The sequence below is a fragment of the Sparus aurata genome, chromosome 6 (assembly GCF_900880675.1).
Source record: "Sparus aurata chromosome 6, fSpaAur1.1, whole genome shotgun sequence".
In the NCBI taxonomy this organism is placed as follows: Eukaryota; Metazoa; Chordata; class Actinopteri; order Spariformes; family Sparidae; genus Sparus; species Sparus aurata.
This window is the reverse complement of record NC_044192.1, coordinates 11,794,020-11,809,276: the sequence shown is the minus strand read 5'-3', so window position 1 is coordinate 11,809,276 and position 15,257 is coordinate 11,794,020. Positions and strand designations below refer to the sequence as shown.

The 15,257-nt window shown below is 44.8% G+C and overlaps 1 protein-coding gene across 1 annotated transcript; it reads left to right on the top strand.

Annotated features, from left to right (window-relative positions):
• The first annotated feature begins 5,739 nt into the window (after window positions 1-5,739).
• On the top strand, window positions 5,740-13,152 carry LOC115583397 (potassium voltage-gated channel subfamily A member 2). The gene is made up of 3 exons (XM_030420179.1): window positions 5,740-5,874; window positions 5,958-6,082; window positions 7,015-13,152. The coding sequence occupies exon 3, from the start codon at window positions 7,152-7,154 to the stop codon at window positions 8,646-8,648; it is 1,497 nt and encodes a 498-aa protein (XP_030276039.1). The 5' UTR covers window positions 5,740-5,874; window positions 5,958-6,082; window positions 7,015-7,151; the 3' UTR covers window positions 8,649-13,152.
• The last annotated feature ends 2,105 nt before the right edge of the window (window positions 13,153-15,257 follow it).

Below are 15,257 nucleotides of genomic sequence, written 5' to 3'. Positions count from 1 at the left end.
CTGGCAAACAAAAAACCAGACGACTGCATCGTCAGAGTGACACAGTAGCTATCACTGTAAATCCCACAAGTCCCACAATGTGCATCTGTGCTGCAGCCAACAAACACTGCAGCCTGTTCTTTCTCCAACGCTGTCGAGGCAGACCTGGATATGTCTGGTGTGTTTGAACGATGTCGTGCACATTCCCCCCCCCCCCCAAAAAAACAGGCTTTTTGCTAAAATATTCAGGGGTGGAGCGACGTGTTGCAATAAGTCGCTGCTGCACACAATGCATAAAAGTCAAACCCCTTCTCCTTGACAGAGCTCATTTTCACAGACACACAATCACGTTTTTTCTTGCTGTCTCCCCCCTCGTACAGAAGGTGTCTCATTGCTAGCGTGACCTTGGTGTAATATAGCAGAGTGTTCCTGCAGCGAGCACTTACCTTGACTTGAATTTCAGTCACTCATACGGACACATTGTGTATCGCATGCAGCAGAAGGGGATCCCTGCAACAGTGACACTGACTCACACACTCACTGACTCACAGTCCTTTCTCCTCAGCATCAGGGCGGCTCGATGAATTGGGTGAAGCCGTACAGTAAAGTGTGCATGCTTCTAACTTTTGACTTGCAGATCAGCAGCATGAGTCAGTGCGGCAGAGACGCGGTTATCGTGTGGAAAATGTCTGCAGATCCAAGTTCAGACGGCGAGCTCGTGTGTGCAGATTTCTGTGAGGCTCAGTCAGATGCGGCTTGGCAGTGTACCGCAGTGGACCAGTGTCCTTGTGTCTCACCCGGTGTCTGGCTCTTTTCCAGCGTCTGCCCTCATCCTGCTGGGCCTTAATCTGACGAGCACGACTCGCTCTCCTTCCCCTCTCCTCCCTCTCTGTTTGCACAATGCTCTCTCTTCCCTGTCCCGCCCTTCTGCATCTCCACCTCTTTCTGTCTCTGACAGATGTACTGTCAGCTCCAGGGGACACAGAGAAGGACAGAGGGAGCTGCATTGTTAAACATGTGTGCAGCCGCTCTTTTCATCTAATGCCTCCACTTTCCTGTAGCTGTCTGGATAAGCTGGCCTCTTTTTCAGGGCACCTGAGTTTCCCTCTCCTGAGCACTGATACTCATCTGACTCATCTCCCAGAGGGTTAAATAAATTGAGTTTCAGTGGCGATGCATTGGGGGAAAACAAATGTTTAGCAGCAAGGTTGTGGGATTGCTAGATACCACGAGGAATGGGGGGAAAAAAGGGAAAATATAAAATGTCAGAATGCATAGGATGGCTTTATTTTACCAGACGATTCTCATCAGATATGATGATGAGTTTGCATGAGAGAATCCACTAATGAGAAACTATACACCGGAGAGAGTTTCATCATCATATCTAGAAGCAGAAAATCTGTTTCAATGCAGCAACAACTGAAAGCGTGAGCCTGATATCCAGAGCTCATCTCTCCGTCTCATCGTGTTGTGTAGAACTAACCGGTAGCAGGAAGAGTGCTGAAGTTGAATCATGTCAGAATTTGGACCTTTAGTTTGCAGCCTGTGTGTGTGAGCTTGAAAACCTGTGGCTGCTGCAATGCAGTATCAAGGAGGTACAGAAGACCTCCGGTGTTTAAAGAGCAATGCACCCAAGGGACCAGGCTAAACTGACAGCTGGGGAATCAAATGTATCGACCCAATCGCCAGGATAAAATGTTCACAATCTACATGTCACGGACCGCAGATACCTTCATATGTACATGTTGTGGGCTGCATACAACACTGACATTTGTGCAAAATGTGCAACATTCCGTTCACATCACATGTTAATGAATATGAACGTGACGTTCATGTGATTGCAGTTCAAAGGTCCGTGCTTCAACATTTATTAGTGTGACACAGCTGGATATTCTTCAGGAGACATTTGGACAATCGGACAACAACCCAGATATTTTTGACAGGAAGTGGAGACATCTCCAGCTGTGTGTGTGACAACCAACACAGGTATTTTTAGGCAAACCACGATGTTATCCTGCCTAAACCTAACCAGAGCATAAGCACATCGTTGTGATTGCAGAAATAGTTTCAGCTTGTCCGTGGTTTTGCAGAAACTTAACTACTGTTTATTTTTTAGGTTAAATTTAAAATTTTATCTTGTGACTATACTTTTGTTATGGTCCTGTTTAGGTTTAGGCACGAAACGAACTCGGTTAGGGTTTGGAAAATATCATGTTTTGGCCTAAAATACCTGCTATGGTCGCCACAACAAGTAGACTGACTGCATTTAAAGAAGATTATTTTCATGCATTCTTTATGGTTCAAGGATAATATGGCTGCAGGAGCAAACAAATATATTAGAATTTTAGTCGATTGTATTTGGATTTATTGTCCAGCCCTGAACAACAACAAAACTGTCTTGTGCTTGGGTAATAGAATGACAGCAGAGTGAATAAACGTCCAGACAAGTGGTAATGACCCTCCAGTCTCTCAGTCCTCAAGTTCATTTTCTCTGCTTCTTGTTCCTGCACCAGAACAACATCTGATGGAGATGAGGACGAGCTCTGAAATCAATACCTCCTGGAAACAAATTCATCCTCGACACCCTCATCTGCCAACTTACACAACCACCGCCCATCTCCCCGTCCCCGTACGATTTAAAACACGCACAGCGTTTAGAGCGCCGGGGACCCTTCGCTTTTAATTAAAGGCAGCCAGCTAATGCAGAGTGAACTGAGCTTTAGAGCCTGCATTACCAGTCTTTGTAATGGGCCCCCAGCTCATAAATAATGGCTGTGCTGTCATGAGGAACCTGGGAAAGCCATTAAGAGATAGTGAGAGGTGTCCGCATGTGTGGCAGCAGGCAGGCAGACTGACAGAAGGGGACGACGCGGGGAGCCGCGATGGTCTCAGGTCTGCCACGAGTAACCTTGGCAGAGCCGAGTCCCACACAAATCATCCCGCTGGCTTTCTCCACCACCCCCACCTTCACCTCCTACCCTTTACGGCCGAGGGATTCCCGCTGACCTTTGGCTTCTCCGGAGGTCACTTCTGGACACGCTGCCTTTCATTCCCGGCTTTAGAATTTAGAACAAATGGAGGTTTTACTATTGATCAGCGTTTTTTCTTTGTTCTGAATATAGCAGGGCGCAACGATGGAGGTTCTGCTCTATTTTAGTCAGCCTCCTATCTATAATTAATGAATCGTGTTGCCAGGAAAGGTTACAAATATAACTGCTGTGGCAAGAATTACAAGGCAGAAAGTGACTTCATAATTGTCGCTGCGGCTGTGTGAGTTGCTCATTTCTACCTCAGAGCTCAGGAACCAAAGATTAGTTTAATTATCTGTCAATCTGCAGATTAGTTTCATGATTAATCTTCGGTTTAGTCCATAAAATGTCAAAAAAGTAAAACAAACAACAATCCAAAACCCAAAGACTCTTCATTTACCATCATAAATGACAAAAAGCAGCAGATCCTTTTTAATTTAAGAATCTAGAGGCAGCAAATGATGATGATGATGATGAATTGATGATGTTTTTGCTTGAAAAATGACTGAAATCATGAAACAATTATCAAAATTGTTGGCAGATAATTTCCTTTCGATAACGGATCTGTTATGATTTTAACAGTTTAACAGATTTAAACACCTAATAATGTGGGCTAACATGGAGTAATATGAGGCAGTGTCTCAGAGTCGCAGGGGGTCACTGGCTCATCGCTGTAGTCACTATAACTTGTAACTTTCTTCTTTTCCTCTTTTCATCTTCTGTCCAACATGTCATAAACAACAGCTACTGCCTTAGGGTCAAGGGCATCACTTTGAGGTGAAAAGTCGTGTGGACCAATCACCAGTTTCCTATTGTACGACCTAAAATTGAAGATGATTTGAAAATCATGTTTTAATCTGAGCTGTAAGTCTTGCGCAGGTAAGGCTACACAGGCCAGCTAGCAACAGTACCTAATCAGTCCATGTAATGTTGGTAATATTCTCATAATTTAGTGCCAGAATCAGCAGCAGCCAGTTCCAGCAGGTGCTGATGGAGAGCAAAGTGTTCTCTTTTGTAAGGTACCAAGGTGTTTTTCAGAACATTTTTAACAAAATATTGACATTACAAAATGACAGGTATGCTTATTGCCTTCAAAGAGGACACATACTACTATGTGTACCCTTTGGTGAAGGGTCTTTAAATCTTTAAATCACGAATCTACGATGGTACGGGCCTCAGTTGTCGAAGACTGTCAGCCACAGATGATGGAATCGTTCATCGGCCCAACTCTGTTGGTCACTAAAGGGGCACTATGTAGATATGGAGAAGAATTTACATATTTACAATATTAATGAGGTAATAATACAAATGTTTCCATAACTGAATAAACAAGCTGTTCTCTGAGGAAAATAAGGTCACAAGAACCCTGTTTGAAGCTAGAAAGGTGGCAGGGTCTGCCACATATAAGCAAAGTAAAACGGTATGAAGCCGTGTTGTCCTTTAAGGTCAGTTTGTTTATTCAGTTTATTCAGTCATAAAACAAAGAGAGTTTGTTTATTTAGTTTGTTTAAGCTTTTTAAAAAAGCCAGTGGCCATCTTTCCCCTCTGATTAAAAGGTCTTCCCCAAAAAGACAGACATAAAACCCAGAACCACAGAGAGCAAGAAAATCAGCCTGCAGATTCATGTTAGTTTATTTTAAAGGCACTAAGTGACCAGGAGCAGTGCTGCTGAACAATGCTGGAGACTCGTACCCCTTTAAATTGCCCACACTGCAGATAAGGTAAGGAGTGGTAGGCTACAGTGCGGATTGGAGAGCGCCCTTGCCTTCTTCTCCATCAGCAGCGCGTCTCTTGGTATGCACGGCGGTGCCCGAATGCAGGTTTGACTAAGCTCTCCGTCCCTGCCCGGCGGCCACTGCTGACTACAGAGATATTTCACCCACAAAAATCGCCCCCCCCCTAAAAAAAAAAAAAAAAACATGAAATAAAATCTCCCGCCTCCTGCCCCAGCTGGAGACCACATCGTGCAGGTCCATTAGGGTTCCGTTCATACATGATGTGGGTGTGAGCAGGCTTTGGCTTTGGTGTAATTGCATAATCGTTTTGTTTTTTTTTTTTGCAGGGCGATCCTCCTTTCATGCATGTCGACTCAAGTCAGTGTCTTTGAGGACGCTGCTCCTCTCACCATGCAGGCTACACACACACACACACACACTTGACTGTCTGCGTGCGTGTGCGCGCGTGTGTGCGCACTTGACTCCGCAGCTCAGACCTGTCGAGATTGTTTATTTTGTGTTGTTGTTGTTTGCACGCGTGCACAAATAAGACATAGACATGTAAATTAGGAGGCGGGTGACGCACGAATAGATGGTGTTTATTTTATTTTATTTATTTATTATATTATTTTTCTTAGGTCTTATTATGGATCGCATCTCATTATTGCATCTCGCTAATAAGATTATTTGTGTAAGCTCCCTACCCTCCACCTCCTCCTCCTCCTCCTCCTCCACGCCTTGTCTCCGCTCCTCTCCCTCCCCTCTGCAGATGTTGCCTCTCCGAGCACCTTCTCATCACCAGGAGCCGTTTTTACCTTTGCGGCTGGTCTGCAGCCTCGTCACAGTCACGCACAGAGGAGGGGAAACGGTGGAGGTAGATCATTCTTGCTGATCCCAGCACCTTTTGGTTATTAAGAGGGGGGGGAGCACCACCACCATCCACCACCACGACCACCTCCTTGATCGGTTCCCTCCTCCTCCTCCCCTTTTTCTTTTTTTTTTTTTTTTTGCCAATCGCCATCCCACGGCAAGCAGGCAGGCAGGCAGCCTTACCCCGGAGGAAAAAAGGGAGTCGGGGAGGGGAAAGCGAGGACACACCCGCACATACTGTACCCGGTGAACACGGCGGAGGATGCTGCAGACAACATGAGGTGAACATCATCCGCTGCCCTCAATTTGGAGATTAATATTTTTCTAATTGTTTTTTTTTTTTTTTTTTCTTCCCACGCTGAAGACTTGAGGAGCCGATTGTCGCAGCTTTTTTTCCACCCCCTCCACCACCAGCACCACCTTCCCCTGGCACCAGTGTCCAGCAGGAGCATCAACTCACATCAGATATGAAGAAGAAGATGTCTGCAGGTATGTATGAACACCGCACAGGGCAGCTTACCTCTCATCACTGGTGTCGATTTTTACATTGGGACTCTGCAGTTAATGCACTGGTTTGCACCTCACTGATGACTCTGACAGAGATAAATAGATCTGCCGTGTGTTTCATAAGGGTTTTATTTTGTAGGACTGAGCTCCCACTCTGTGAGAGATGATGCAGACTAGAGATAGTTTTTTCCCCCCCCCCCTCCTGGAACCTATTTCCTTCCATGGATAAATTATTGATAGGTGTTTTTGAATATTCCAGAGACGGGCACCATTTCAAGACTAAAACGCTCCAACAGAAAACTAACCTGAAGTCGGTAGATGTGAGGCTGTCTTGTTGTGTTTGTGCGGCACGGCAGTGGATCTCAGAGGCGTCTCGTACGTTTTGTGTTTCGACTGCGGTGGTTTTTCTGTGATATTCTAGACAGGATGCTGTCTGTATGAATTTTGTGCCTGGCTGCTGCATTGCCATATTCATGCATGGCTTCACTGCGAAAGGTAGTCCCATTCATTTCAGTGGATACTGTCCAATGCAGCAGATCAGTGTCCTAATTTATGAGCCTCTGTACGTGTTAGATGCCAGTCAAGCCCCTGAGTTTACCTGCATTGAAGCCATTTATATGCAAGACAGCTGCTTTATTTGCATATTAATTTGCTCAAGTGAGGAGCAGGGGTGTCAGCCTCAAGTTTCCGTGAGCTGTTTCATTTTTATATCGACTGCCGTCTCACAAACTTTATATAACTCAGGTTTTATGACATTGTCTCAGAGGGTGGCTTCATTTTCATCTATTTTCAGTTCAAGCTGGAGCCCGTTCCTGACATCTGTGGACTGAGTGGCAGAAGTATTTAGTGCTGAATCATGTCTCAGGTTAACCTGACCTTGTTGTCTGTCTGTGCTTTATCTGTCCTACATGCAGTCAGATCCTAGGTGACATCCTGTGGCCGTCAGGTCTTTACGGTGTTGAGCCCCCTCCCTCTCCTGGCCCCTGCCTGCAGTTCCCCAGGCTGCAGGACCCAGACTCACTGAAAAGTGCAGGCCTCCTCCCCCTGCAGAATGACTGTTGCCACAGGCGACCCCTCTGACGAGGCGGCGGCACACCCGGGCCACCCGCAGGACTACGACCCGGAGGCCGACCATGAGTGTTGCGAGAGGGTGGTCATCAACATCTCAGGGCTGCGCTTTGAGACTCAACTCAAAACCCTCTCCCAGTTCCCCGAGACTCTGCTGGGGGACCCCAAAAAGAGGATGCGTTACTTTGACCCGCTGAGGAACGAGTACTTTTTCGACAGGAACAGGCCCAGCTTTGACGCCATATTGTATTATTACCAATCAGGGGGGCGGCTAAGAAGGCCGGTCAACGTCACCCTTGATATTTTCTCAGAGGAGATTCGCTTCTACGAGCTGGGCGACGAGGCCATCGAGATATTCAGAGAAGACGAGGGTTTCATCAAGGAGGAGGAGCGGCCTCTTCCCGACAATGAGTTTCAGAGACAGGTGTGGCTGCTGTTCGAGTACCCAGAGAGCTCAGGTCCTGCTAGGATTATCGCCATAATCTCTGTCATGGTCATCCTGATATCCATTGTCAGTTTTTGCCTGGAGACCCTCCCCATTTTCCGCAACGATGAGGACGATATGCACAAGTCTCATGCAAAAGTCTTTTACCCTGAGACCAACACCACAGTCATCAGCTACACAAACACCTATTTCACCGACCCCTTCTTCATCCTGGAGACTCTCTGCATTATATGGTTCTCCTTTGAGTTTCTAGTGCGCTTCTTCGCCTGCCCCAGCAAAGCAGGCTTTTTTGGTAATATAATGAACATTATTGATATTGTCGCCATCATCCCTTACTTCATCACTCTCGGAACAGAGCTGGCAGACAGGCCGGAGGATGGTCAAGCGGGTCAGCAAGCCATGTCCTTAGCCATTCTCAGGGTCATCCGCTTGGTGCGAGTCTTCAGAATTTTCAAGCTCTCCCGTCACTCCAAGGGGCTTCAGATTTTGGGTCAGACCCTGAAAGCCAGTATGAGAGAGCTCGGCCTGCTCATCTTCTTCCTCTTCATAGGGGTCATCCTTTTCTCAAGCGCCGTCTACTTCGCCGAAGCAGACGAGCCCGAGTCGCAGTTCGAGAGCATCCCGGATGCGTTCTGGTGGGCTGTGGTGTCCATGACAACAGTCGGCTATGGCGATATGGTCCCGACTACGATTGGCGGCAAGATCGTGGGTTCCCTCTGTGCCATTGCAGGTGTGCTCACCATTGCCTTGCCCGTGCCTGTCATCGTGTCCAACTTCAACTACTTCTACCACCGGGAGACTGAAGGTGAGGAACAGGCGCAGTACCTGCAGGTCAACGTGGCCAAAGCCGACTCAGCCGAGGAACTGAAGAAGAGCCGGAGCGGCTCCACCATCAGTAAATCGGACTATATGGAGATCCAGGAGGCTGTGAACAACAGCAACGAGGACTTTCAGGAGGAGAACCTTAAGACGGCCAACTGCACGCTGGCCAACACAAACTATGTAAACATCACCAAAATGCTCACCGACGTGTAGTCATCTGCTGTTTTCCTCCCCGTCACAACGGGAAATGTGGAGCTGAGCAACCGGATGGGACAGGTGTACAGCCTCCCACCTCACGTGTGCTGGAAAAACCAAGGCAATAGAAATTCAGGATGTTGATGACGACGATAGACAGTGATATCAAAAAATATATATATATATATTGCAAAGACCATCCGCTCACTCCGCCCGCGCTCATCCTGTCTTCTCTCCTCACAGCTTGCCCTTAAAACTCCTGATAACTGTCGAACAGAGTGAAATTTAAGAATTTTGCATTTCTGCATGGAGTTGGCTTTGTCTGTGTGGCTATTCTGAGAAAAAAAAAAAAAGGATAATAATAATAATAATAATAATAATAATGATAACAATACTTAAAGATTCCCTGCTCACAACAAGTAGCCAAGAGTAGTGCACAAAAAGAAAAGAAAAAAAGGGAGAAACACAGCAAGAAAAAAAATTTACTTACCGCTTTCAAAAAGAGAAAAAGAAAAAAAAAGCAACACAGCACAAGCCCCGCTTTAGTCCCGCGTCCCTTTTGGCCCCCCTCATTTCCCAAGGCACACTGCTCTGCCATGCGCTTTTCTGAAGAGCCCTACCCGCGCGCTACATATGCTGCTTCCTGGAGCCAATGAAACAAAAACTGTCTTATGCTTCACCATTATAGGAATAAGAAGGATGTGTGAGCATAAAGCGAGTCCCACTCCTGCGCTGACGTGGCCTGTGGGCGACTTGTGACGAGGTTCGGTGGCTTTCGTACACCACGTTAATTTTTTTCAAGGATGAATGACAGCCATCGGCGCTAAGCTCATGGTTCGACACCTTTCTTTTTTCCCAGCAGGCATCAGTATCTGATGAATGACTGAGGATGGCCTTGACTTTTCACTGCTTTGGTCTTACATGTACTGTAGGTATTGCAATGCAAGCTTTCCCCCTTCCATTCACCCAAAACTGGTCTTACTGCAGAGCTTTGAGGACAACTTGAATGTTTCTTCTCGTTTTGTTTGTTTTTCACAGTTTAACACGCACACAAACACACACACACGCACACCCAGTACTTATTCATATAGATAAGTAGGTTAACTGTGACTTTACTGATAGCCCGTAGGTAGGTAGGTGCTGTTAGTAATAAACATAGCCAGTAGATAATTGCATGACGTTTTTATCTGAATGAGAATTTCCACTTGTTTCTCGACTGCCACTTGCTTCATCACACACTGTATATTTGTCTGTACACTGCCTTCTATACAAAAAAAACACACACACTTTTAAAAAGGATGCCTGCAGGTAGCTGTCACAAGAACCTAAAACTGTACGTTAGAGGAATTTCTTAAGGAATAAAATCATAAGAGCCCAATCCTGCAAAGGGATGCGGCGTCCTTGTCGATATTAACATTCCACGTAGAGAAGTAATTGCCGTAAAAAAAAAAAAAAACAACCTTTTTTTTTGCTGTAAAACGTGCTGCAGCCGAGCTGTGATTTCAGGCTCACACTCTTACTAGTTTTTGGACATATTAAATCCCGGGTTTGCAGATGTGATAGATTTGCAGCGCCGTCCTTTTTTCTTTTTTTTTTTCTCACAGGTCTTTTGTCACATTATCACGTCCTCATGATCAAAATAGCAACTTTTTAAGGACTCGTGTATGGAATAATGCTTCCCCTCTCTCCCCTCCCCCCCCTCAACTGCCTTTTATCTGGGTTTACGCTACTCTCCTAGTGTTGCATGACCTCAAAAAACATTCCTAGAAGCATGCATTTAAGCTCAAAGAAGAAGCCTCTGAGACAAAAAAAAAGTACAATTATAACGGTAGATATATTTATTTCTAATATATATATAAAATATATGTATACAGACATATACAGTACACGTATACTTTTATCGGTAAATTTAAAAACTTTGAAATAGCGATGTTAAAGAGAAAGCGGGAGCCTTTCCACAAATGCAAATCATTGCCATGTCTTTATTTTTAATGCCAATAATAATAATAATAATATTAATACTAATTGTTCCGAGCACTGTTTCTATGTCCTGCTGTTTCAGAGTGCCAAAGACACACTCTTACTTACTCACCCCCCTTTTCAAAAGCATTGTCTTAACGCACATCCTGAATTTAAACACAAAAAGTTTGCTCCGCTGAGTCCAAAAACTGCCTTCTGTGAAGTAGTTGATGAAAGGCAGGGCGTTGTTCAAAAACTCTATCATCCCCCGACCAGAATCTCGCAACAAAAAGCTTTTTTGTAGAAAATATATATTGGCGTTAAATTGTTACGAATTAAAATGGAGTCTGGCTGTCCTCTGAGAAGTCTTTGAAGCCAGAAGCTCAATCTGTCTTTAAAAGTTGGCATCAAATGAGAATTAGGTTCTGATTCTAGGATTGTGTCCAGCTGAGATTTTCCACCGTTCGCTCAACACTGCCAAGGTAACAGTCAAAGGCAGTAACGTCAATATGGGAAGTGATAATTAGCAGCAGTGTAGCAGATATTGGCTAGCCTAGGGGTCCTCTGACTTCACTCCTGAGTCTCTTGCCTTTCTTCATCTTCTCACAGATGTCTTAGGTAATTAGAAAGGTGACGGATTAGGAAAAAGGTCTGTAGCAAAGAACTGTCTCAATGAATTCTGTCATGTCAAGGATGTACATCTTTATTCATTCTGCTCACTACAGTCTTCAGCCTGCAGTAGCAAAATGCTTTTACGCCATCGCTGCCAATATGTGCTCAGGGTGCCTCGTCCAACTGCCTGACGCGAGGCTCCTGAAGTCGTCTCTCTGTCCGGATCCGTGTCTGCTTTCATGTGTCTCGAAAGATTTTTTTTTAGAGAGCGTTAGGAAACGAATCTGTTGCTTTCCCTTAGAGTGGCGTAAAGGTGGAGTGAGGTAACTCGAGGTCGGACAAGTTCAAATAGCTGTTAGCAATATTCCCATAATCCTTGAGTGGAGGAGTCTGTGCAGAGAACATAGATGTTTTTTGTTTTTTTTTTAAAAAAAGGAAAAAAAAGAATGAACCTTTATGGACTTCCACAGTCCAACCGAGATCTTATCGATCATCAGTTGAGTATTGACGTGGGTGTGTTGATGCACGACGATGTGCTTGAGTGTGTGTATGTGTGTGCATGAAAGAAAGAGAGAGAGAGAGAGAGAGAAAGAGAGAGAGAGAGCGAACCACTGAATGTCAGTGTCTTAGCCTGGTTGTACAGCTGCATTTATGCAACAGCCATTTGCATATCTGTATATGTGGAAAAAAAAAAAAAAAACACTCACAGTCTGACCAAAAATATTTGTCTATGCATGCAAATGCATTGTATCTTACCGTCTTCATTTCATTGACTTTTTTTATTTTTCATTTTTTTGAATGGATACTTATGATAAATGTTCTCGCAGCATTTATCTGTTATGTTTGAAAATTGGGCACATTACTGTACCTCAGCCAAATCCACTGTAGCAACTCATGTACTGGAGTTCACAACGTGACAGTTATTTCTGCTTACAGCGCAAAGAACAAGTAGAATCATCCTCATCCGTACGCCCGCAGATTTAATCTGTGAGGCGATTTTATCCAGTGGACGGTAACAAATCCAACGATCATGTATTGCTTTATCGGGGAGCACCACAGCCTCTAGAAAAAAACCGTCATCTCTCACCTGCTGAGGGACCCACCAGCAAATCCGCTCCATGAGAAGGGTGCCCAACAGTGACCACACTGAGAAATCTATGCAGAGAATGATTACTAGCTGGTGGTTGAGAAGGTTTAAGTACAAAATGTTTTGTGTTTTCACTGATTTCATGTTGATCCAAAGAGCTGACGGTGCGTTTTCTTAAAAAAAACAACAAAAACAGCCCTTTAAGCAGAAGAGACACACGTTGCAATATTCTGCCGCTGTACGTCAAAACACTCAGACGTGAGCTGAATGTGAATATGAGCTTTCTGAGCTTTGGGTTTGTTTTTGAACTGCGGCGTCAGCTCTTTGAGGCGAGGCTCCGGAAAAAAAAAAGAAAAAAAAAAAAAAAAAAGACAACAATTCATACATACGGGAAACAAGACGATCAATATGCAATCTGTATGCATGTGTGTGTCAGAGATGTTTTTTTTTTTTGACGTTTGACCCCCAGAGCCTGATAGTGTGGCATCCACTGAAACAATATGTACAGTCGTTCACTCTCTCCCCCCCCACCCTGGTGTCATATAGAGGCCTGAAAACATCCATCAACGTTGGTACAGTGGATAATGGATTTTCTTTCTATGAAATGAAATGTGACAGAATAATGTAAATAATAACCAATGGATGCTGATGATAGAGCAGAAAAACCATGTACTATATACTGTATGTGAAGTCTGGATTTAAAAAAAAAACAACGTAGTATTATCTGCACTTTACGAGACAAAAAGGACAATCTATGGACTAAGAAAAAAACATGTGAAATTAAAAATGCATATAATCCTTCCAAATGCTCATAACCCTGACAAAGTAATATCAATAATGAAGCCAATAATAATTCAACTGAAACTGTGTGCGGTGTGTTTATTGTGTGTGTCGCTTGTTTTCTGTGGGGCTTTAAAAATAACTTCCCTTGGCATCGGGAGGTGTTTTTTTTTTTTTCCAAATGTTCATCCAGCCTTTCTTTCTCTTCACCAGGTATTAAGTCAGCAAATGATTTGAGGGAGCTAATTTTAGCCGCGCGGCGTCTGCGCTGATACGAAAATGCCATGAATCGATCAGAGGCCTCTTTGTTGTTATTCTTAGGACATGCAGCGTTCTTTGTAGCCGCGGGCAGTGTGGAGGACATTTTTCAAACGCTTCCCGGTATCTTCGGCTTCTTCACTCCCTTTAAGTGCGCGGTATATGCTCCCTGCAGTTTAAAAGAGAGAGCAGGGTGTTTCTATTAATAGCCCTTTTTTGTTGAAGAAAGAGAGAAGAGGAGGAGGAGGAGGAGGAGGAACGTGAGCAGAGGAGGAGACGGGTGGAAAGGAGATGGCAGAGGAGGAGAAAGGCAAAAATCCTTCACAGTGAACTTTTTCATGACAGAGAGACAACAGAGAAAATGTTTCTTGTTTCTTCCTTTCAGATCCATGGGGGGGGAGCAAATGTTACATATCACAGCTTTATCTCTCAGGTGATGCTGTTCCTCTCCTCACCTGCCTCATCCACACCTGCACAGCGTTTCAGAGCCAGCTCTGCCATCTTGTCTTGTGCTGTCTGCTATCTTTAGTCCACTTGTGGTTTAACTACAGCTTCTGCACTGTGAGCGGGAACACTTGGGGCCTCGGTGCTGTAGCTACATCTCTGCTGTAGTCATTAGTCTTGCTTTGATCCGGCGATGCAGTGCAGCACTCTGCAGCTCGCTCTGCCGAAAACCAGGGCAAACGGAGAGAAGCAAGCGGGCGGGCGGGCGGGAAGGATGGATGGATGGAGCGGCACCAACTGAGGACACAGACAGGCGGGAACACATGTAGGCCTGCTGCAGGTGGCCGCTGCTGTCACAATGTTGTTAGGGAGGAGTGAGCGCGTGGGTGTGTGTGTGTGTGTGTCTGTGTGTTGTTTGTCAGGGATGGGAGCATGCCCACAGGAGCACGGTTGAGCAGCCATACAGGCTCGCTCCGTGCTTACCAGCTTGTAATTAGGAGGCGAGCGCCGTGGGACCTGCTGCTAATCCAACAGGGCTGCCCTGGCACTGGACCACACCCCGTTATTAGGAGGCCTTCAGCCTTTTTGCACTCATTAACTCCCCGCTCTGTTATCAGCCTGTGAGGGTTTACTATCATCTCCTGAGAAGCCCTGCAGTTGCTTCAGTTGGAGATAGTCGGGTATTGCGTCGTTTGGCTTGAAGTGCAGATTAAAATAATGGAGATGTATGTTCAGTTTTACTTGGAAGCTTGTTTGTGCAGTGACGGGGACAAAAGGAAGCAGACAGCATCACTGCCCTCTAGGGGTGTTGACGCAGAAGTGAGATGAAGTGTTTGTGCCTCAGTTTTCTCTCAACAGTCAATGAGATAGACTGAGAATGATTCATTACAACAAAAGATACAGTGGAGGCTGAAGTCAGATATGTTTCTGTACCACATTTAAAACAGTGTCACAAACGAAGGCGGAAGAAAATAAGGTCAGTAGAACAGACGATAGAAGGTCATGCAGTTACCCACATATCAAGATACAATCGCTGAGCTATGCAAGAATTAGATAACCATAATAAGACCCTGTTTAGTCGTAGCAATTTAAAGGATGAGTTCACCCAAAAATCGAAATTTGGTCATCATCTCCTTGCCCTCGTGCCGATGGAATATCACGTGAATTTTCATAGTCCATAAATCATTTCCAGAGCTTCACTGCAACGTTCCCCTAAAAAAAAAAAAAAAAAAAAAAAAAAAAACAGAAGCAGAGGGGGACTTGTTTTAAAATGTAATAAAAGAACTGGAAATAAACATTATAAGGCTAAAACAGCTCATCTGGCGAAATCTCAGGAGTTCACAAATTGATTTGGAAAGACGTTATTCTCCTATTCTACTTCAGTTGTTCATCTCTTCATCGACATCGGGGTGAGTAGATAACAGACAGAATGTAACATTTTTGGCTGAACTCATCCTTTCAGATTGACAATCTAAGTAATGTACATC